The sequence below is a fragment of the Rhamphochromis sp. 'chilingali' genome (assembly GCF_963969265.1).
Source record: "Rhamphochromis sp. 'chilingali' genome assembly, chromosome: 7".
NCBI classification, from domain to species: Eukaryota; Metazoa; Chordata; class Actinopteri; order Cichliformes; family Cichlidae; genus Rhamphochromis; species Rhamphochromis sp. 'chilingali'.
In genome coordinates this window covers 15,591,337-15,615,401 of record NC_137934.1, presented here as the reverse complement: position 1 = coordinate 15,615,401, position 24,065 = coordinate 15,591,337, and the positions used below count along the sequence as shown (strand labels likewise).

Sequence of the window (24,065 nt, the reverse complement as noted above, 5' to 3'; positions counted from 1 at the left end):
ATGAAATCTTCCATGCTGCGCTGTTCTTGACAGTGCAAAAGGTCTTTGGGCAATTGTGGAAGATTTTGTTAAATTCTTAAATGATCAAAAAGGGCAAAAAAGTCTTGAAATGACAATAGGCTCTGCCAATAGACAATATATTGATCCTTATATGCCGGTTGTGTATTTAGTCCATCAAGATGACCATGTGAGGTGGTTTGTCTTTATTTTTACAAGCTTTAGTCACTCAGACGTTTCTGACCAAGGGGTTGTTTTAGAGGTGACAACATCTTTTCAATCACAAATGCAAATATTAGGAAATGGCCATCTCTGGAGCTGAAATACGAGGCTGGTGTGAAAGTCCCGGAAACTGTAGTTCCTTAAGTGGCCACTTGAGGCTGTCTCTAAAAATGGACGTCCCATTTTATCAGCAAAGAAGTTTTCCAACTCAGCCTAGATTAGAAGAAAAAAGAGCTTTTCTTTCTTGGGGTAAAACTGATCTTAAAAACAAGTGCTGCTTTGCTCTGATGCAGGAGTAGCTTCGCTGAAGACGTGGTTCAAACGTCTCTTATGTTTATGTTTTAGCTGAGTAAGGAAATCTATTATTAAGAATTTGTCAACAACTTATTTCCAACTGCAAGCCAAGTGCAACCAACCATGAATAATTCATTGCAAGCCTAGTTTAAATTGTTGAAGGCAAATGAACTGAAAGGGCATATGCCATATGCCATGCATTTAAAAACTGACATCTTTTTAGAGTAGACTGCTGTCCTTGAGAGTTTTTCCTCCACCTTAATATCTTGCAGTGGTAGCCAGAACTCCTCTGTGAGCTTGACTGGTTTGTGCCTAGGTATGAGGCAGTTAACTCTTATAACACCTTGATCCCCTGGAGGAACCAGCTGCTCTCTTGTTTTTTGACTCTCCACAGGCTGTTCGCTCTTTCTCTCTCTCCCAGCCTCCCAGGGGATTTACATGACACCTGCTGAGCTTAAACAGGGAATTGTCTTCTTCTGCAGAGCAACAACAATTTTCCTTCATCCATCTGTTTTAGAAACAGTAATAAAAAAAATCTGATTTTGGCTCTAAACACACCAGAAGTGCTCCCTCAACTGCACGGAGGAGTCTTTTCATTTTGCATCGTGCTAAGATGCTTTTTCATGTCTTGCGTGCATGGAGCCATTTGCTCAAGGTGAAAGTGGAAGCAATAACGGCCTAATAGACGTGAATGCTTGATTCATGTTAAGCTGATAATGCATCAGCGAGTGGATTTTCCTCGGGTACTGTCAATTTGCAGTCATTTTTTTGTACTTCCTCCAGCCCTCTTGTTTTTACGCTCGCTCTGTCATTCACCTTTCCCCATTGGCAGCTTTGTGATGTTATGAGGGCATCTCTGTCAGGAACCACCTTAACAGGAAAAAAACAACAACTTTGCATCACATTAAAAGACCTCCTTCATCCTTATACACCTCATTGACTATAGAGTTGCTGCTTGATTTGCACCCTTATGCACTCTTGCCTGCCCACATACTCACACAATCTATTTTTGGATCTGTGGCCACATATTGGGATGTATTGAGTAGAGACTGTGGTGGTGGTTGCTCTAACTGATTCTTGTTGTTTATGGAAATTTTTGGCCATACTTCCAGAAGTAGATTTGTGAGATCAGTTTCCACTGTAATTCACCCCAAAGGTGTTCTATTGGGTTAAGGGTCAGGACTCTGTACAGGCCAGTCATGTTCTTCTACACCAAACCTGCTCATCCATGTCTTTATGGACCTTGCTTTGTGCACTAGTGGGCAACTTGCAACTACTGAAAAAGTGGCCTACCATTTCCTAGCTGAGTGCCTTTTGTTCCCCTGTCGCTTCCACTTAGCTACCACTAACACTTGACTGTGTAATATTTACTAGTGAGGCAATGTCACGACTAGAGTTGTTGCGCAGGTGGCATCCTATCATGCCACAACGCTGGAATTCACTGAGCTCCTAAGAGCGACCCATTCTTTCACAAATGGTTGTAGAAGGAGTCTGCATGCCTACAGTAGGTGCTTGATTTCATACACCTGTGGCCATGCATGGGATTGGAACACCTGAAGTCAATGATTTGGATGAGTAATTGAATACTTGGTAATATAGTGTATAATAAAAACCATTCCACTTCACGAGTAATGGAATGAGACTGATTCGTTTAGGGACAATAGCTAAACTGTATGAATATAAACTAGTACACATCTTCCCGTGTAAATCAAAACTCACACCTAGTTTACGTGCTGCTGTATTTTATGTAATTTTCTCCCTGCTTTGCTGTCTACGCTCTCAAATAGAAGTTAAATATCTCAAAAACCTTTACCTGGGTTGTTTTCCCTTCAAGGTAGTATTCTTGTTCCAGTATTGCTGCTATTTTTAGCCTGGAAGTCCCATTCAGACCACTTGCAAGTGTTTGATCTCCGCTCTATCACAACAGTGACCCTTCAACTTGAATTTCAGTTTGGTGAAGAGGATGAAGTCACAGGGAGTCAAATCTGGCAAGCTCCAAAAAGCTCCTACATTTTTTATTGCCCTGCGCGCGGCAAGGTAATGGCACGATGGCACGCACAACCGTTTAGTTGATTTGGGACCAGTGTCTTACCTCCAACGCTTCAGGAAATTGCAGTAGAACTCTGCCCTGACAGTCTGATCCTGAAAGATGAATTCACAGTACACGTCCTTGTGAATGTGGAAAAGTGAAATGTGAAATGTGAAAAAATGTGAAAAAAAACAAGCTCACTCCTGGTCATGCTCCTGAACTCATGCGTCGTCTTCTTTCATTGAAAACTGCTGTTTAGTCTCTGGTTCATAACTAGACATCCAGCTCTGCTTCAAGAAACACAAAGAGCAAAAAGATGCATTTCTTATTGCTGATAAACCATTAAAAAAACCAAACCCTTTTTTACATTGTGGGAAGTTTTAGAAAATGGAACATTACATATATGGGATTTTATATCAGTATCAACATCAGTGTGCTGTAAAGCTTTACAAAGATTCAATTTGAAACAGAGAATAAATGTCATTGCCAAGATGGCACGTATGACGTGACCAGAAATGAAAAAAATCCTATGGGTTTCTAAACACAGAGTAAACAAACAGCAAATTAATTAGTAGGAATACTGTTCTGTGGGAGTGAGACAGCACTGCGTTTGGCTGAAGCATATTATTTAGTTTCGCCACATGGTTTCTGATGGTGGAAGATGGTCATTTCCAAGCCATCTGGATGCTATAAGCCAAGGAAGACGATGTGGCAGAGATTTGCTTTTATTCACTAATAGGCATATAAAAACCCATGTAGTGCACTGTACAGCAGATGGGGGGCGTTGCAGGACCTGCGAATCTGAAGGGAAAACCAGGGATTTCATTGCGATCGGTCCCCACAGCCAAAGCTGTGCTTCAACAGTCGCTCTCCCTCACTCGCAGCATCACACACTTCCCTTCCCCTCCGCTTTGCCACCGTCTCTCACACACACACACACTCTCTCTCTTTGCTTCAGTGTTTCTCAACCACTCATTCTGCTGCGCTCGCCCGTGTCATCTCTCCTCTGTGGAGTGCAGAGAGAGGTGATTCAGCTCGCGGGCTGACTGGCAGTTGCTGGACTGGGCAAACAGAGACAGAGTTGAGGACCTGAGGGACAGGACAGTACTGTTTGAGGGGGGGGATTCCATCGGGAGAGATACAGCGCAAGATTACCTCCAGTGGAGATTATTTGCATCACAAAACCTGTGGAAAGAGGACTGTGACTCTCTCTGTGTAGTGGATGCACAACCGCTGCCTGTGGAAGAGGTGCCATTCACTGTTTTAATTTTTGTGCTTTTGTGTGTGTGTGTGTGTGTGTGTGTGTGTGTGTGTGTGTGTGTGTGTGTGTGTGTGTGTGTGTGTGTCACCTTTTCAGTATGCAGATTCACCAGCTTGCCTTCTTTTCTTATGCAAATGTAAATTGGCTGGTTGTACTGCTCTACACCTTTGACAGAGACTCAGATGGAGCCAGTCTCTGTATTTCAGGTTTGCATGATTATAATGCAACGCTGCGTGAAATAGTTTGGGATTTATGCATCTTGCTGTATTTGTGTGTGTGTGTGTGTGTGTGTGTGTGTGTGTGTGTGTGTGTGTGTGTGTGTGTGTGTGTGTGTGTGTGTGTGTGTGTGTGTGTGTAGTTCAAGAACACAGAAGTGAAGAACCAGAATGTGCTGAATAATTGATCCCCAGTATGACAGAAAACTTCCAAACTAGGTTATTCTTGAATTAATGTGCCACTAATTATATTTGCTGCTATTTCACCCACCTTCCCTCTGAGCTCGTTTACAGTCGATTGTGTGGATACCCCCGTCTCTACATGTGTGCACTGGTGATATGCATGCTCTCCAACATATCATGCGTGGATGTCGTTGCCTCGGGAGCACACGGGGGTAAAGAAGGGGGCAGCTAAGTGGTATGTGGCACTGTGCCAAGTTGCCGCTTCAAACTGGATGTTGAAGGTTAGTCAAATCCACTCGGTTCATGCAGAGGAGTAACAAACATGACAAGTATGTTGGCTAAAGCGACACCGTGAGGAATCCCTTAAGTAACATCAGCCGACCATTCCCCCTCCTCCACTTAGCCGTCCTGTCTTGCCTCCATTTCAAATGTGATTATACGAGTGTGTGGCAGAGTAGATAGATGGAGTATTTGTTGCAGAAGGAGGAGGTGGAGGTAAAGCTTGTTTTAGTTTGCTACTTTCTACCCCCCCCACCCCTGCCACGGGATTGCTTTTGCCTTCCTTCCCGCTTATCCCTTACCTCCATTTGTCTGTGGTCCCTTGATCACTTTTTAACCCCCTCAGTCCTGCTGAGCCAGCAGGATTCACTGGTTTTAAACTGAAGTCCATTTACAGAGCTGGGATTGCTAGAGAGACACAGAGAAAAGAAGGGGGAGGTAACCCAGGTGAGGGCAAATAAGAGGGAGTAAAAACAGCCCCTCGGGGAGTTGGTGGCTGATTTATGTGTAGACATATCTCCACACGTGTTTGGCCACAGCTCCAATTAATACCTCTGCCAATCCGTGGCCGCGCTTGACAAATGCTGGATCTGTGAGTGCCGAGTGTGTTCATTAGTGTTTGGATTGTAGGATTTTCAGCGAATTTAAATTGTTTACTGTGGTCTTGGGAGATTCTGGGTCATTTGATGCTGCAGTGTTTGGATCTTCCTCTGCTTGTTGTTGAGGTTTGCACGAAAAGAAAAAAAAACGTGTGAGGCAAGCAATTTTCCTTGCCTGGATAATTCACAAACACATCCAGCTGTCCCCATTTCTGATCAAAGGCTGATTAGGCTCTTTCCTTCTATAAATTGACTGGAACAAATTTTGGTATCAGTCTTAGAGCAGTTGCATTTATTTGAATTTGGTGCTTTTGATTATTGATTATTGACCTTTGTGTTCCTCCAGGGGGCGTGATAGACAAGGACCTGCGCCACTACCTCAACCTGCGTTTCCAGAAAGGCTCAGTGGACCACGAGCTGCAGCAGATCATCCGGGACAACCTCTACCTCCGCACCGTCCCCTGTGAGTTACCTTGTGCTCACCTGACCTCCCTTTGTCCATCCTTGTTCCCTTCACTCACCTCCTTGAGTGAGACACTTACATTCAGTGCTTTGCCAAGGGTAGATCATCAATAAAGCCAAGTGTGCAATTTCAAAGGGGGCAGTAAAAGCTCCAGGTTCGCTCTGTGACAGTTTGAATGTGGTAAGTTGCCAACAAACAAGACAGAAATGAGTGTTTGGCTCACATCTGCAGTTCTCTTTTGGCCACATTGGACCTTGCCTGACATAGGATGACTTTGGCTGCCTCAGATCAACCATAGATCCACCTTGTCAGTTCAGCTGTGTAACAGAGCTGTAAGTAGGCCTAATGTCTGCATGTGGATCTCCAGTGTCCCACACTGTTCAATAGCATCTTTCATTGCCCTCTACATGGTGTTTAAATACCCACTTTTTGTGACGAGGTTTCAGACCACAGTGATGTCACTGATGACATCAAGGTTAAGCATGCCTGTAAATTAATTAAAGAGAGAAAAAAATGAGATGACAAGCAGACTAGTCTTACAATATCAAGCTTCAAAATTTGAGCCCAGGATGACGTATTTAAGAGCAATTTAAAGCCAATAATCACATTGTTCAGTGATCAAATCACATTGTAAATTTTGTTGAAAATTGTGACATATTGCATAATGTGTGCATAATATTGCAAACTTATGCTGTCAGGTTGGTTTCCAAGTGTTGCTGAAATTAGCACCGCTAGCACCAGCGGCATTCTTTTCCTAATTCCTTTTTTCTTTTTCTTTTGATTGTCCACGCACCTCATCAAACCATGTTTACACGTTGCTCTCCTTCAGAGGTGTATGCCAGGTTATTTGTCAGTTGTTGTAGATTAACAAATATGAGACTACATCCACACATACAAATGCAGGTATTTTTTTAAGATGGAGATTTTCACATAGAGACACTAAGAGCACAGTCAAAAGCAACATGTGGTGATATAACCCTAACTGTATGAATTGTTAGCCAATCGGAAGGCTGGAGATGATAGCAATGTGCACAATTTAACATTAAAAAAAGGAGATAAAGGTGCACACCTTTGACATTGCAAGACAAAAATTCCTTTTCCTCATCGAAACACTGAAGTATTTTTTCAAAAGCTTTGATTTTAGTGGCCCGAAACACCATTCACATGTGGATGAAAGACCAGAGCACACTTTACCAAAATACCTGTGCGTGTGTGTGTGTGTGTATACATATGGATTGAATACTTTGTTTAGCTTGCTAACAGTTCTGTTGCCAACTAGAGACAGCAGCAATGTTTACCCTTCAAGTGGAGTGAGTGGAGCCATTTATGTGCACTGTTGTGATATTTTCAGTTGCAAAAATGTTTCCTGCCATGAATTTGGCTGTCTACATTTCCTGCAACTTTAAAAAAAAGATATAGGCTATGATTTTTTTTCTTTTTTTGCAATTTTATATTCTAATGTATTCTAACTGTATTCTAATGTGGAAAAATGTACTGCTGCAGAAGCCTTGAGAGTTATCCCTAACCCTAAACCCTAAACTTTTTTGTATAAAACTCACTGAAAGCCACAACATCCAATTATATAATAACAACAGGTTTGTCTTCTCTCACTTTGTGTTAATGATTCATCTTTGGCAGCTGTGCAGTCTGTTGTGTTTTTTTTTCAAAAGCTCAAGAGCAATGGACTGTATAGATCTAAAGCTGAGGTCAAGTTCAACATATTACCACATTTTCAGGCAATTTTATACATACCCCGCTGACAGAGAGCAAGCCTGAGGGCAGGCAGTACTCTTGCAGGTGGTTGGTTTCTGGAGCTGCAGAAAATGTAACAAACTAATAGGTTGTTGTGTATAGTCCGCTGCGTACATTGTCTAGTGCTTGAATGCAGCAGAACTCATACACATGCAGAGAGGGTGGGAGGAACAGGGGGCCAACAGGGGCATCCCGACAGGTCGATCCAGCTTCTTGCTTCGCGTGAACAGTTTCCCCTCTGAGTATTTTTCAAGCGCGGTATGTGCTGAATATACTGAATTTTCTTTCTGATGTGAGTACGTGATGTGATATTTTCTTTCCCTGTTTGCCATGTCCCTTTGCTTTCAGCCCCAAATCCCCCAAATATCTATCTGTGCGGTGATCGATTGAGCCGCTGGAGTGTTAGTTTAGCTGGAATCAGCCTTGTCTGGAAGTTCGACTCTTTAAAATCAAATGTTTACTGCAGCTCTGTCTCTAATTAGCTGCATTAACTGCCTCACAAGAACACAGAGCTGCAACCAAGTGCTCTGTAGACAATCAAAGATAAGATTTGGAGGGCTTTAAGCTATTGATACTTGGTGTTCTTGGTTCAGGATAGCTTTTTAAACTGAATGCTTATCTAAGTCTTAAATATTGTATGCTGGAAGACATTTTCTTTTATCAGGTTATCGCACAATGTTATATGTGCTAGGGCTAAGAAAACACAATATTTAGTAAGTATTATTCTGATTCCTGTTTGCTTTTTGTTTCCTGGATGTTCAGCCGTCCATTAAAGGACTGTCATATTAAAGGGTGTTTGTCTGTAAACTCTTATCTGTGCACACTGTTTGTTAGCCTAGCTGTGCATTTAGACCCAGCTGTCTAGTGGCTAACTCCACCCTGAATCCCCTAATGGAGGTGCATTCTTCAAGCCTAGGTGCAGGCAAATATCACTGGAACCACTTTTATGTCTCCCTGACTGCACAGAATGCAGCAGGAGAAACAAAAAGAGACCTATTTATATTGCAATACAAGCATCATTTTCTCTGATAACCACTCATAGAGCAACTGCCAGTGAGGCAGTGAAGATAGAGAAGAGGTGAACAGTAAAGGCTGAGAACAAATGGAGGAACAAATAGAGGGAAAGAAATCCGAAAAGGAACGGGGGAAAGGGGATGAAGCTTGATGATAGGGACACGGGCTGTATACACATAACCACATAGTGAAATGGCAAAGAGAGGTTAACTGGTGCATTAATGAAGGTTTAACAATGGGCTTTAGTGCTGCTGACAGGAAGAGGGCTTAGTCATGACTGAACTAGGCTTTTTATATCTGGATGCATAGATGTGTTCTTTTTTTAAATATGGAAAACATATGTTATTGAGAAGAAACAATGCACTATGACTGCGAAGCAATCAACGTGGACAAGACACATCTGGAGTTGGTCTTCAACTGGAGTGTATTTCAACCAGATTCATTTGTACTTTATTTTCTTATGAGAAAAATCCTTCCAACAGTCTCAAATGTCCTGTGTACGCATCTGTTTTCAAAAAAAATTGGGATGCTGTGTGAAATGGATTAGCTAAGAATAACCTAGCTAATAACATAGTTGCAAAGACTTTAGTGATATTGTCTCATACAGTCATATCATTAATCAATTCGTGAAGCCAAAGAAATCTGTAGGCAGAAGATAAGGCTGAAAACCAATACTGAAAGCCTCTCAGGTGGCACTGCGTTAGAAAATCACTGCATGGGCTGAAGAAACAGTTCTGAAAACTCAGTTTGTCTCAAATGTATCCTAAGTCTCTACCAAGGAAAAAAAACATATACTGTATAATATAAACTAGACCCAGAAACACTATGCCACCTTCTCTGGCCAGAGAGAGGACAACTGGAAAACTGTCATGTGGTCTGATGATTGAACGTTGTCCTCCAGTCCTCCAAGTCCAGAGTGGCTTTAGTAGTACAGTAGGTTGTAACTTGCACATCTATGAAGGCACCATTAATACTCAGTGATATCTACAAGTTTTAGAGCAACATGTGCTGCCATTCAGACAACATTTTAAAGTTAAGCGATGCAAGATTATTTTATTGGAAAACAACAACAACAACAAGTGTCCCTTTGCGACTAAGCATCTGAAATCTTATCCATGGTAAAGAATGGGAAGACATTTCCCCTTCAAACAAGTTATTTCAGATTCCAAACAGCAGAAAGTTTAAAGTGAAGAGATGAATCAGGCATAAATGAGCTTATTTTTCTAAAGACAAAATTTCTCTTTTATGTTTTTATACTGGCACCGTTTAGTTGCTTAGCGGTGGGTTAATACAAACCCAGCCTCGGCACGTCACAAGCTAGTGTACTCCCAGTGCTGATCCCAAGCCCAGAAAAATGAGAGGATCCTAAATCAAACAAGCAGATCCGTTCATTTTGGCAACTCCTATGCAATAACAGAGCAGCCAAAAGTTTGTTTTTCTCTTTGTGCTTGTACTATTTCTAGTAAACAATGAGATTAAAAGACAAGCAAATCATTGGTTTGTGTTTTTATTCATATTTACACACTGTGCAAACCTTTCTTTTAGGATACTGATAATATGCCAGGTTTAAATTGAGCATTTGACTTAAATGAGCTAATTGTGGACAAACCACTGGGAGATTCATGAAGTAAAGCCCCCTCTCTCAAACTGATAAAAAAAAGAGTTGCACTGAAGACTCCCGAGATGTGTGATGAATCTAAAGGAGGTTGAGAGGTGAGAGAGAAAAGGCATGATGTGAAGTAGTTCATCATCACAATTTACACGTAACCCTTGAGTGGTAAAGAAAGGACATTTTTCGTGGGGATGGAGGCTGACGGGCAGACAGTAGGAGACTTACTGCCATTCACACCAATCGTGAGGCTTGGATGGAGTCGGCGAGGGCAGCTAAGGCTGTGCCAGCTCTTAGACAAATTGCCTGGTTGAAATCCAAGGTCAGAGCGTTAATAGCCTGAGCCCATGTGAAATCAGGCCTATCTTCTGGTAATCCATATATATTTGATGGGAGGGATAGAAAGCGGAGTGAAACAAGGTGTGTGCAGACTAGTCATGAGACCTAAGTGTGCTGTATTGGATGAATTATTTAGGTAAGAGTGAATTGAAAGAACACGACAATGGAGTAAATATATATTTTTAAACAACAGAGTGACTCCTGACTGTGCTTTCATTTAATAACGTCACAGCTGAGCAGAAAGTTATTTGAAAGATGCTATAAATATTTGAACTAATTTACAAGTGTTTAGATATTTAGAGTAAATAACTTGAAGGTCAACTGAAAGATTAAAAAAATACAAATGTTACTCTTGTTTCCCCATCGAATACCAAATCAAATATAAATATGCACAGTGCCTCAGTTACAGGGAAACAAAAATGTGTTAAAAATATCAAGGTCATCAGGATAATATGACTCATTTCCCAGAAGCCACTCAGTCTTTCATGTACTTATTATATTTGTTCGTCTCTTGTTGTTTTTCCTTGCCTGGCTGATTTTTCTCTTTTACTTTACTTTCTTCATACAAGAACACTTCAAGCACTCCTTTTTATCTCAGTGGACGCAATAAAGCACTTAGTTACGTGGTGTCATTGATGGTCTCTGAATAATAGAGCTGATGATCAGGAGGCCATCTGGAGGTAGAAAAGGGAGGAGATGCTCAGTTTGTCACTTCCTTTCAACTTCTTAGAAATGTAAGTAACATGTCCTCTTAGAACAAGATCTAGAGTGTCTATTTGTAACAAAATGTTGGTTTAAGCCGTCTATACAAAAGCTTAAAATGCCAGAAATGATCCAATAATCCACAAGAAAAAAAGGCAAAGATCAAAATAGAGTCTGAGTAATATAATTTAATTTATCTGTTCTGTTTCCATTAATGTTAATAATCTTCCACTCTCCCTTTTTTTGTTTTAAATTACTAGACTTTGTAGGGTCCCAGCCCAGAGTCAGGAGCCAGTGGAGCAGACTATTAGTGTTTAATAGTAGGCTATTACTGAATTAATTATAGAAATAGAAAATTTGGTCCTTATAATGGAATAGACCATGATCTGTTTTGAAACCTCCTATGGGCCCACCTGCCACAGGATGAGCCACTGGGGTTCATATGGTTTGAGGTGTTCCAGTCATTCGCTGTCTTAAGTGAGAACTGGTGGGCAGGGATTGATATACTTGTATTCCTCTGGTTTTAATGCCTGCGCGATACCTAATGTCACGCTGGGACTTAAACACATACATATAGGATGCCTCTTTGGTGTCTCTTAAGTGAGGTGTTTCCTGTGTCCTAGACATTGTATTGATGGATGGATGGATGGATGGATGGATGGATGGAAGCTGAGCATATCTGCCATATTTTTAAACCTGGACATGACAAGGTTGATCTGACTGCAAAAGATACTGCACTCTCACATAATGGAGACTTATCCTTGGCCTGGTAGCCATGCCAGAAGGCATACCATTCTTCATTATATGTATTATTTCCCACCACTTTGAACATAAATAGGCAAAATAAACATCACGTTGTATTAAAAAAGACTTTATGAGGAAAAAAATGTATAATCATGAAGTGCAACGGGTAGGTAATTTCCTCCGTCCGTATGGTCGGACTTCTTTTTTACAGTTTGTTGCGGTGACTATCGCACAGTTCAAAGCAGTGATGGCCTCTAGCACTCACAGAAGTGTTAAATTGTATTAAACAGTTTAAATCATCACAATTTAAACACATTACCTGTTAGGTAAGAATGTCGTAAGCGGCAAATGGTGACATTGTGACAACATTGCTCTATGATCGTAAAATAACCCAACCACAGACTTAGTGTGCTGTATTGTTACAGAACAAATTAATGTAATGTATTTTAGTAACTATGACATTATGTCAAGATGAATTGTATTGTAATCTGCTTTCCAATGTAACTCTTTGGAATATAAAAGCAACATATTTAGAACATTGTTTTATTTTATATTATTGTTTGAAACACTGAGCAGACGTCACCAGAGACCAACGCAAGACGCTACCGCTGAGCTGCAACACCAAAAGTTTGTTGTAAATGGGAATGACATTAAGTGATAGCTCTTATCTCGTAAATACAATAGCTGCCATTAAATAGCATTTGCAGCATTATCCACAATTCAAACTAAGGGACATGTGTATACCTGTAAGCACGAAATCTATGTTAATATACCAGCTGCTGGACAATTTTTTCCTTGTTACAGAAGCTATTGCCCAATTATAGAACCCCACACTGTGATCCTTTTGGGAACCCTGCCTTCACTGCTAACAGCTTGGCTACCTTGCAAAGAATGCGACAAGCAATTTGATAGCAGAGGTGGGCCTCTTGAAGAAAGAGCGTTTCAGCGAACATCCGCTAATGGAGACGTAAAGTTTATGACCGGTGTGATTGGATACTCCCGCATGTGTTTTTAATGCCCACAAGTTGCCTCTTATGAGTCTTTGCATTAATGTGTGAATGTGTTTGTTTTCTTTGGCCTTTACATGCATGTGCAAACAACATATGCTTAAATAGCAGGAAGTAGAGATTGATACTGTGAGTTAATGGGGAGTTTGACGCCTACAGGGACACTGACTTTGCGTTAATGGCCGGGGCAGCCGTGCACAATATGGATGGTGTTTACTAATGAGAGAGAGAGACATACTCGACATCCATCTGCCTATCCACAGTTGTCAGTTGGATCATTCTGAAGTCTTGCAGCATAGCAGGAAATATGACTTTCTCTCCGGCTTTCCTTTCCTTTCCTGCTGCTCTGCTACTCCGTCTTTATCTTTACTTCGTCCCCTCATTCTTTTCTCCCTGAGTCCTGTTGTTGTTTTGTTTTGTTTTGTTTTGATTTGATTTGGATTTTTTGCTGTGCGTGTGTGCATTTCATTGCAAAGAAGATTTGCAAGTCCAGTATGTAACTTGTAAGATCACACAGGTATCTGTGATTGGCCCTGCTTTCTTTTTTGCAGCATGTCACATGTCTGTGTTTCTGGTTAATAGCCTGATTTCTGATAGATGACGGCAATAATCAGGATAATAAGAACAGTCTAACAGCTCCCCAGTGCCCCGCCATTCAATATTTAGCATCTCTGTGAGAAACCCAATAAACCGTAGAAGTGTGAGCCTGAATGAGGAGCTCAGAGTGGCCTTGCTTACTCTGGAGCTCTGAGATGAGGCCTGGTGTGGAGATGAATGAAGAGCAGTTTGTGTGTTTTATAAATTTAATTTTATTTATTTTTTTATCCTGGTCATGAAAAACAGGAAAACGTGCTGCTCGTGAGCTTGTTTGCCTGCTTGCATATTATTTTGTCAGTCTTTGTGAAGAAGGTTAAGCAGATCAGACAAATACCTCTAGTCAAAAGCTCACTTTCTTTCATCCATCCATTTACTCCGCTCTCCCTCTCCTCACTTACTCATTGACTCACTGGAGGCAGGGCCGGGTTTCCATGGCAACCGTTTCCACTCCCCATCTGCGTCAGAGGCTCAACTCTTCTTAAAACCTCAGCCCCCTTTCTTTTCCCTTCCTCCCTGTGCCCTTCCTGTCCCACTCCCCTCTACTTCATCCCACTTTCTCCAAGCCAAGACTGTAGGTCAGAAAAACCTGGCAACTCGGGGTCAGCACAAAGTACACCGCCTGCTGGAAATAGGATTTCAAGGTGTAAAATTGAGTGTATAATCCATATGTTAGAGAGGTGTGCGCGTTTTCATCTGAGGGTGAGGGAGTGTGGGAGGGGGTTGACTGACAGGGCAGGACACAGATGTGAATGTGCCGGGTGGCAAGCGTGACGCGGCACTCTCTGCTCGCTGGCAGATGCGGCTTTTAGACGCAAAGGGGAAAAGGTGTGAGATTTGCTCTCTAATTGGCCTTCATCACATAAACCTCCTCAACATCACCACGCCTCATCATCAAGCTCCTGCTGTCTCCTACCCTTGGAAGTGAAGAAACGGTGTCAGATAGACAGATCCATCAGGTGTGCCGCCTGCGGTCACCTCACCATGATGCTGTAATGAGAGCTTCCTCGGCTGTCTTTGGTATAATGATCTGGTGTCTTTGGGGGAATGACGAAGACCTTGATCCTTCTCAGGAGGTTTCACAAAAAAGTATTTACACATTTTTCTTATTCCAAAGCATGAATTATTTTAAATGGGAGCGAAAGCATTAACAGAACGGCGGCACAATCTTAATGGGGCATATTTCCACTGCAGCACATCGCTCCCATGACAGCCTGCTGGAAGCTCCTGGATTATGATTGAAAATGACTGCTTCTTTAAGTTGGACACTGGAGATAATAGAAACTGTTGGGTAAGAGAGTAAAACCTCAACTCGCATAATTGTGTCCACAAGGAGTAGTCTAAGTATGTCTTATTCACAGAGTGCTGTCAACACAGAGCCCTTAGCGCAACATGGCAAATTTAGCTCAGTCAATCAAACACAGGGCATATATTGTTAGGTGGCAGTTTGTTCTGTGAATCAGAGAATAGGCAGACAGTAATAGATTAAAGTTGGTATTATTAAGTAGTTTCACTGCAAAGATTTACTTCATCTTCTCCACATTAGCTTCAAAATTTCACACCATCATCGGATATTTAAAAAGAACAATACTATGCACCATCACAGTAAATGTGCCTTGGGACTGAACTCTTATCAGCACATATCTGGGGCACTTTTCCCGACTCTCCTGTCGACTGACTGCAGTTATTACCTCCATCCTTATTACCCACATGTGGAAAGAACTCGTTGAACCAGCAAGTGTAGAAAGCCTTTTATTTATTTATTTCTTACAGTGCTGTGTTTTTCATCTCACCACCACATGCTCACAACCAAACCTCCCATCTATATTTTTCCAAGCCCTTCCCCTAGCACTTTTTCTACTAAATGCTTTGTATCTGTTTTGGCAGGACAGCGCAGACAGGTGCACAGCTCAAACTGTTGTTCACCATTGAGCTGGCCTTATCGCCAACTGCAAAACTCGGGCTATCGTTTTGAATCCAACCCTATTGTGACAAAGGAGTTTTCTGTTCCTTTATAAAAACAATGATGCAACATATGTGAGAAAATGGTATTGATCAGAAGTAGAACGTAACTTCTGGTACCTGTGATAAGTAAAGTTAGAAAACCAGCAGAATTGTGTGCACAGTTTTTGGGTGTTGATTAGGGCTGCCACAAACGATTATTTTGATAGTCGACTAGTCACCGATTATTTTTGCGATTAGTCGACTAATCAGATCATCATCCATTGAACGTAAAAGTACAGCTTATTGCACCAGCAGCATCTGCTCTTATATAACTATCATTAGCTTACAGCTTTAAGTGTTTAAGGTCTGTGCTAACTAAAAATAAAGACAAGATGATAGTTAATTGAATTCTAATTAAATGTGCAGATTGTTTCGGTGGAGTTTAATAAACTCAGCCGATTTACTCAGGAACAAATAAAATACTGAAAAAAGCCAAACAATAACATTTTTAAGTTATCTAAGTGACTTGTATATGTTTAACCTGAGTAGGGCGGTGGGTTTGAAAACGATCTGCCGGGAGTCCGGTGCTCTCATGGCCCCCGGCTAGCTATCGAGCTAGTGGGTAACAGACGCCTCCGAAAACGTCGGAGCGCTTTTGAAAATATTTGGTGTCTTGATAAACTGAGCAGATATTTGAGGTTTACACAGCTACATTCTCGCCTGAAAATATGTTAAACGTTTATTTTGTGACCCAGAAAGAATAATAAGAGTAATATTAAAACTAACTAGCTGCCGCCATTGTTGACAACTGCGCTGGGCCGCGCTATGAATTCTGGGACACAGTTTCTTCTTCTTCGGGGTTTAACGGCAGCTGGCATCCTTGTACATGCAGTGCTGCCATCTTCTGTTTCAGTCCGTTATTACACTCTTAAATCCTGCTACTTATTCCTGCTTTTGGGATCTTACAAAGCTTCAAATGACGCGTCGACTATTAAATCAGTCGTCGACGATTTTGATAGTCGACGTAATCGTGACTAGTCGACTAATCGTGGCAGCCCTAGTGTTGATATGCATAAACATGTGAATTGCAGAGAGGTTTTTTTAAAGTGTGTTTCCGATACCATTTTTGTGCCAAACCTAGAATACAGTGTGCGTGCTACACCTGAGAGATAAATGAGAAAATCCTGCAGGTTGATAACAAGGAGAGACGACGACGTCCCTGCACCCTTCTGATTACTGTTATTATCACTAGAACAATGGGTCCTTAATTCCCAGCATAAAAATGAGCGAGCCATGTTTTTTCTGGTTAAAATGAAAACTGTCATTATCAGATTTTATCAGTGGCTAACTAATTAAACTAACATGAATTAGCATATTAGGATACCGCCATTAGTTAAAAACTGCTTTTCCAACTGACTTGTTAACATTTCTAGCTTGATTTAAACAGGAAGGTTGTCTTGGCTATGAGCTTAATGGCTCCATACAATATATATAAAAGTAGATTGTTTTAAAATGGCATATAAGAAGAGGCTTTATGCTACGAACTACAAATTCCAGATATGTATGAGAGTAGTACTTTTTGAAACTTTGGATGCAGTTGAGCTGCCGTGGGCATTGTGGCAGCTCAAGCATTTAAACACAGTTTGACCCATAGCATTTTATCCATTACTTGTTAATTAGGTGGCTGTCTTCAAATAGTCTAGAGGATGCTTCTCCAGAGGCACCACACCCTCCACTCATCAGACATCTGATTATCACCCTTACTATTGCTGTGAGCTGCCAGTTTGTTTGACTGGCATACCCGAGGTAACGTGCAAATAAATTACAGAGCTGCTAATAAGTGTTACTCTAACCAAATTTGGAGTATCGAATTTGTTCAAATGTTGTGACTGGAGCTCGTAAACGTTTCTATTACGGTGCCAGATTTTGTACCAGAGAAACAGAGTGAACAGGCAGAGAAACTGGGGTTGGGTTAAAACGCGGCGCTCTTGGTTTAATTTGTACATATTAACAGCAAATAAACCGCAAAGGTCTTCAGATTTTGATGTTTTGTGTTTCTTCTCTGGTGTAAATTGTGGTTGTTGGCTGACTTATTCAGGCAGCTCAGGGACTTGGTACCTGTATCATTTGTTTCCAGGGTTTTGCCGTTTATAAAATAATACTTTGTCAGAGATTCTGACTAGAACTCTAATTTAACTGACTGTGCTCACCAGAGGTTACAGTTGCTAAGCTATGATTGGACAGTTGTTCTGGGGTTAGTTTTAGCTGCCACTTAAATGATGGGTCCTGAGACAGGCCTACAAAATATTCTACTTTCTAGACTTTAACATAAAATCTTCATTCTTTTAAAAACTCAAAAGAGCAATAACTGACCATGTGTGATGTTTGAGATGTCTGTCAACTTTCTTCCACCTCTCTGACTGGTGTTTCAGGTCGCTGCCTGCAGACTGATTCGGTCTAGAGAGCAGCATGGGGACACACCGACCCACAGTCTTAATATTCGTGGCCAGCGCCTTTGTGGCCAAAAGGGCATTTCTTTGACCAACCATAAGACAAACCCTTCCCTTCTGGAAAGAGCTGCACACGCATAAGGCTGAATAATATTTATTCCATATTTATATTTGCTCTGGTAATTTTATTATGAAAAGGGACAGTAGTAGTCTGATTACAGAGCTATATAAGGATCTTGATCATATTATCTTAGTCATTATGAGGGTACTAATTAGGGGAAGTATAACTTGATTAGAAAGTCTTTGTTTTCCATCAGTATGTACAGTAGATATACTTCTGTGAATATACAGCTCTGTTTCAATGTTGAACGAAGGAAGCATTGATGAGTAATTCGGCGTTTGAAAGAGCAACTTAGCAATCAGTACTACATCTTTTTGATGCTTATCTACTGTTTATTTTTTTTTCACATATAGCTTAAGGAAAGATGTCTTTATTACAAATGTTTTATCTAAAATTATCTGGCTCAAAAACGATGTTGCTGATATATTTCAATAAGGCCGATACTGAATGTTCAAACATTGGTGCATAGGGTGTGGCCCTGCCTGTCACCTTGTGACACTTGGCATGAGCTCCAGCCTCCCCATGACGCTGAATTGGATAAGCAAAAGGAAAATATTCTTATTCATTCGTATTATTTTTATTGACATTTACCACTGCTATTACCAATTAATAACTGACACTAGTCACTAACGGACTCTCATCACGTGTAAGAGGAATTAGTCCTCAAGTATGTGTGTCTGTCTGTGTTTTGGCTGATTGAATTTGGCTGATTAAAATGTTGAGCGTTTGACATTCATGGACCAGTTTGTTGTGGAAACATTTTGTCCTTTTTTTCTGAACCATTCTTTCTAAATAGTCGCTTCCATGTAAACTAACTTCATAAAATTATATATTTGCGTTACTGCCTCCCACCTGTTTTTCTGCTTTTTTAAAAAAAAATAAAAATCATAGGCTTCAAAGTGACAGCTATGGTATTGTGCCACCACTCATTGTAGAGACCTGAGGAGTCAGTAAGGCCAGAGAAGAGAGAAGAAAATCCCCAAGGCCTGTCTCATTAGAGACAGCTTCTCTGTCATAATTCTCCAGTTGTAGCAGCATTAGGCTTTCCTTTCCCTCATGTTAATTACAGGGGCTGTGTAAGTAATTGGCTCTTTTTTGGATGGTAAAGCTAAGGCAGACAAAAAGAGATCATAGTGTTTTTTTATTCGAAGGAAAATTCTGTGCATATTTTTTGGTGTTTGCAAGTTTCAGTGTTTGAGGCTAAGATTAGGGATCATTCTCCGGTATCGGGTATCCCAAATGTTAAAAAAACCCAACCCTTCTGTCCACCAGCTATTTCTCTTCTTTTTTGAAGTTAATGTTTTCTTCATCCGCCACCCCATGTGCTTTTCCATGAAGTGTGCAAAGTAAGTGTGACACTGCAGTTGACAGTAAGGTGCACAGTCACCCAGGCTGATGATCTCCAGAGTGTTGCTACAGATAGCATCAGCAGGATTTTGACCATCATGTATGTGATAGTCAAGTAATAATTTCCCCTGCTCTCTGTGGCTTTAGGTAATAGCAAGACAAATGCTCAGTCTGCTTAGCCTGCCTGCTCCCACAGATATATCAGAGCGGTGATTCTGTTTAGCCCAGATCCTAATGAAATATTCCATCTTTGCCACCTCAGTGGGATGGGGAATTGAATGTGCAGAGGCTGCTACGCTATCTCATATAGTGACCTGCTGAATGAGGGAAAGCTATCAGAATGTCAGATTGTCTGTATCATTATTTGGTACGATCCACGCATATAAGCTTGACACTACAAGTATTCAGTTTGGATGGTAATGATATTACGCCGGAAAGTGTATGCACTCAAATCATCCCTAATAGCAGCATTACAGCAGGCATTCAATTGGACAGATTGAAACATGCTGCAGCCTATTGATGTCGAAGCTCAGGTCACAGCTGACGCAGGTAGAACTTTCATGACGTTTTATGAGAAAGCCACAGACTGTGAACATTTGCAGGTTTCATTTTGTTCCAAAGTGCATGGTGCAATGCAGCAAACGTCTCGGTCAAGCAACCCGCTCGGTGTGTACAAACACATCCCGACACAGAAAAAACGGCACGCTGGTCCCAAATTTGGGTCAATAACATACAGTCAGATAATAAAAGAGATAATAAACATTTTCATTCCCTTTGATTATTTTTTTCTTATGTTATCTCGGGCCTTTTTATTTGTCTTATTATCTAGTACATCCCATTTTTTTGCTGCTGCAATGGCCCACTTCCCCTACAGGGGTGATTAAAGTTTCATCTTATCTTCAAACGAGATTACAGCATGCAGTAGCTCTCCCACAGGTTGAAGAGCTAATTCAGGTAAAGCAGATTGACCAATCACAATGCTACCAGCGAAAGGGAATCCTTTTGACTTTTTTTTTTGGCACAGTGCAGTCTCCAAGGGTAGGATTAGCGTTCAGCCCTTTTTACAGTATGTTTGTTTGTTTGAGTCCCGTTTTCATTTATTTATTAGAGTGACACATAACTCGAGGGATTTTGTAGATGTCCTTATCTGAACAGATGGGCTTAATATTATCACTTCTGATCCATTTCAGAGGGAAAGTGTCAGGCGGGATTTGTATTCAGATGTTTTAAGTTGTCTTTAAGACAGAGCTGTTAATAGAAATAAGGTGTTGGGGATTTTAGTTGAATCTGTTTGAGACACTTGGGGATATTGATAGAGCTTTATGTCATGTTTTTAGTCTTACCTTGTTCTAAGTGTTGCCATAACATTTCTGAGGCTGATCTGAAGTCATCTAGGAACATACCACAGCTGTCAAACAATAATATTTGTTGCTTCTTGATATCAAGGAGAAAAAACATGAATACACAAATTGTCAAGATGTATGAAGGTTGTCCTCCAACAGAGAGTATTTACAATCATAACCATTTCTTCAACCTGCTCTCCGCTTCCAAACAAGGCCGGGACAATAGAGAGTACTAGTCAACACATAAAAATTTAAAACTTCCCTGTCTGAGGATCCATTTTTGTCTAGCATCTCATTCTTGTCAAGGCAACTGATTCCCTGGAGGAGTTTTCCAATGTCTGCTAATTATCTCCGCCAGGATGGTTATGTGATTGTTTCGGTTTGCCTCTGTTTGTTTTCATGCCTCTTAGCAGGAAAAAGTTCTGCATGTATTTGCGTGAACATTTTACTAGAAGTGGGACTTGGCCTGGCATCAGATCTGGATTCAGGAATTTTTGACTGGATTCTTTGCCATCACATATGCAAACCGAGATATGATGTGATATGTTTTCAAGAATCGATTTCACATTCTGATATTTTTCTGATCCAAGGATTTAGTTTGTGCTTCATGTCGAGGGGATTATCAGCCTTGATGGAGGTAAGGCCCCCGGGACTGGTCAATGACGCCCCCTGGCAACCTTCTGTCATGTGGATTCCCCGACTGACTGGGGAGTGGTTGCTTGCTGTCACTGGATGGAATAGGATACTGCACCAAACACCTCCTTGATCTTGCTTTGGTTTATAGAACCAGATTGTGAATATTTGCTAACTAGTGCCAAACCAGAATCAAACACTATTGGCCTTCAAAGTAAAAGCTGCTTCATTTTGAAAAACATATACACAGTATTAGTATATGGAGCTCAATGATATGGTAAATAATCTGATTACAATTTTTTTTTTCACATCAATGAATACTGACATAAATATTGCAATATAAATAAAATCACTATTTCTCAAAAGCTTACAGCTTCCTTTGTACTCCTCAGTAAAGATGTGGGGTTAATTTCAGTTTAAATAGTGTTTCATTTCTGTCAGAAATTGTATTTTCATACTAATAAAAGTTCATCAAATTTATTGTGCAAAACTGATTCTTGGAAAATACTTCTTAACCAGTTATCCCCAGTACGCCAGCAAATCCGATCAAGAGCTCAGTGTGCTACTAGTGAGTTGAACACGGAATACTAAATGAGCATCAAAAGCTGGGGGATCAATTTATCTTACAGGGTAAGACAAATTATCTCTCTTTTGTTTATCTTGGTTTTTTTTCTCTCCCTCACACTGTTTCACTGGAATCCTGCCATGCCCCAGAATCGTTTTATTGTACAATATTAAAGAGAAGAAACAGTCAGCTGTTGAATTTTCATATTCTCATCCAATTCGGCAAAATGCAAGGCAGCGCTTACTTGATTCCTTCTCACTCCAGAGAATCTTTTTACCTGGTTGTTCAGATAAACTGCGCTCTGTCACCACAGGCTTTTAGTTTCTTTTCTGCCGATCAGTTCACTGAAGGAAAAACAAAAATATGCATGGCCTTTTTTTTGGCTCACTTCTCCTTCCCTCCGTTACTTACTCCACCTCTGTCTGTTTCTCAGTTGTGTTTGCTTTGTTTTGCAGTGCGCTTCAGTGCGCAGCAAGATGCTTTGGTTGCTCAAGGTTAGATTGCTACACTGATCAACAAAGAGCAAGTGCGTTTTCTTTTGTTTGACACGAGCAGTGCGCCTCCCCAGACAAACATACAATGCATTTACTCACAGACAATCACAAAAATGTGCATTAGACGCATCCACACCCAAGAGGTTGGAGTACAGGGCCAGCAGTTTCAGCACTTTGCCTGGCAAACAGCTTTGTCTTCTGTATTGTCAGATACATATTTAATTGACCTTTCGTGTATTAAGCTACTTATGTATTCAGCTTAACTTGGCATTTTAATTAAACCAAGTTTTCTGTTCAGTGTATATTTTTGTGGACAGGAACAGGGTTAGGGTTTAGCATTAAAAATGTTATCGCTATGTCGCTATATTTGTTAGCGATTTTTCTCCCGTGTCGATGTTCTGGGTTATTAAATCTTACTTAAAGCAGCGTCTCTCCAGCCATGCAGTATATGGGCTGTGGGAATTGCTACTAACACATACACATCCCAAAATATCTCCTGAGAATAGATGTTAATATTGTTTAAGTGTAAGATAACTGGACGACTATATCACCCTCTGATCTCCCACAGAGAACTCCTTGAGAACTCCACTGAGAAAAAAATCATCTCCTAAAGGACAAATGCCAAATAACACCATAATGTTGCTCTTCTGACATATTTACCAGGCCAACAAGCTATCTTAAAATGTATGCCAGTGACACTTGCTGCAACCCTAAAGTGCACACACATAAACATATAGCTAATCACCAGTTGTTTGAATGTTAGCTACTGTCCCTGTTGTCCAACATAAAATAGTAAACAGGGTTTTTTGTAATCACATTTTCTGAGTTGGTTCAATTTTAAGTGAAAAAACAAAGCCTTGTCAAATTAGTAGAGCTCATGTCCTGGCCCCCTTATGTTAAGTTCACTAGCACATGCCAGTGATTTTAGGCTGTTGTTAGGAGGTTGCTAGGCATCGTGATGACATCATAAAATATGCATAATGTTTTGTGGTTACAAATCAGATGTTGCTGACATAAAATAAAAATTATATGATAGTTTTCTAAGCATAAACGCTACAGATGTTCATTTTTAACCCACTGGTAGGTCGTTGCTAGACAACATGATGATGTCAGATTAGATGCAAAATGAAAGTTTTGTGGATGTAAATTACAGATAACTAATAACTGTTAACTAATAACTTTAATTTAGATCCACAGAACTTGCTGTGAAGTAGATTCTCACTAAGTTTTTTAGGTTCAACAAATAGATCATTTTAATGAATGGTGGTTCGTAGACAATTTAATGATAATATGTCAAGCATGATGAATATTTTGTGCATGTAAATGAGATGTTATCAATGTTGAAATCAAAATGATACAGTGCCCTTTATAAGCCATCAAAGGTGCATAAATGTTACATTTTAACCCATTGGTAAGTGGTTGCTAGGCAACGTGATAATGTTATAATATCTGATATAGATAAGAACCTTCATGGTTTCTCAACTGATTACAAGTTAACAAACAGAGATTCGTGCATTTATTTTTTTAAAGATCTAACTTAATCGTACTGAATAACTTTAAATTTTATTTCAGCCAGTGGGTTTTTTTTTTTTGCCAGAATTGGGTTAATATTGCTTATTGTTTTAGAGATGTAACAGCTTGATTGAATTTAAAAAAAATGTGTGTGGAGCGCACAAAAAGTGCTGCTTACTTTTAATTAGAATTTCACCAACCTTTACAAAGTTAGGTTTGTTTAATTGCTTTTGCCACAGTAGTTGGTTTCCTTTTTAAGTTTACTTGACTTTAAAGACTTCAGGAACATCAAACATAAAAAATACTGTGGTTTGTCTTTCCTGAACAAAAAAAGCCTAACTCCAGATATGAAA

At 40.4% G+C, this 24,065-nt stretch overlaps 1 protein-coding gene across 4 annotated transcripts in view; it reads left to right on the top strand.

Moving 5' to 3' along the window:
* magi2a (membrane associated guanylate kinase, WW and PDZ domain containing 2a) overlaps window positions 1-24,065 on the top strand; it is a 263,339-nt gene that overhangs the window by 82,945 nt on the left and 156,329 nt on the right. For all 4 annotated transcript variants that reach the window (XM_080887521.1, XM_080887520.1, XM_080887519.1 and 1 more), the window contains exon 2: window positions 5,426-5,542. In XM_080887521.1, coding sequence (XP_080743647.1) covers window positions 5,426-5,542 — 117 coding nt within the window. The remainder of the gene's footprint in view (window positions 1-5,425; window positions 5,543-24,065) is intronic.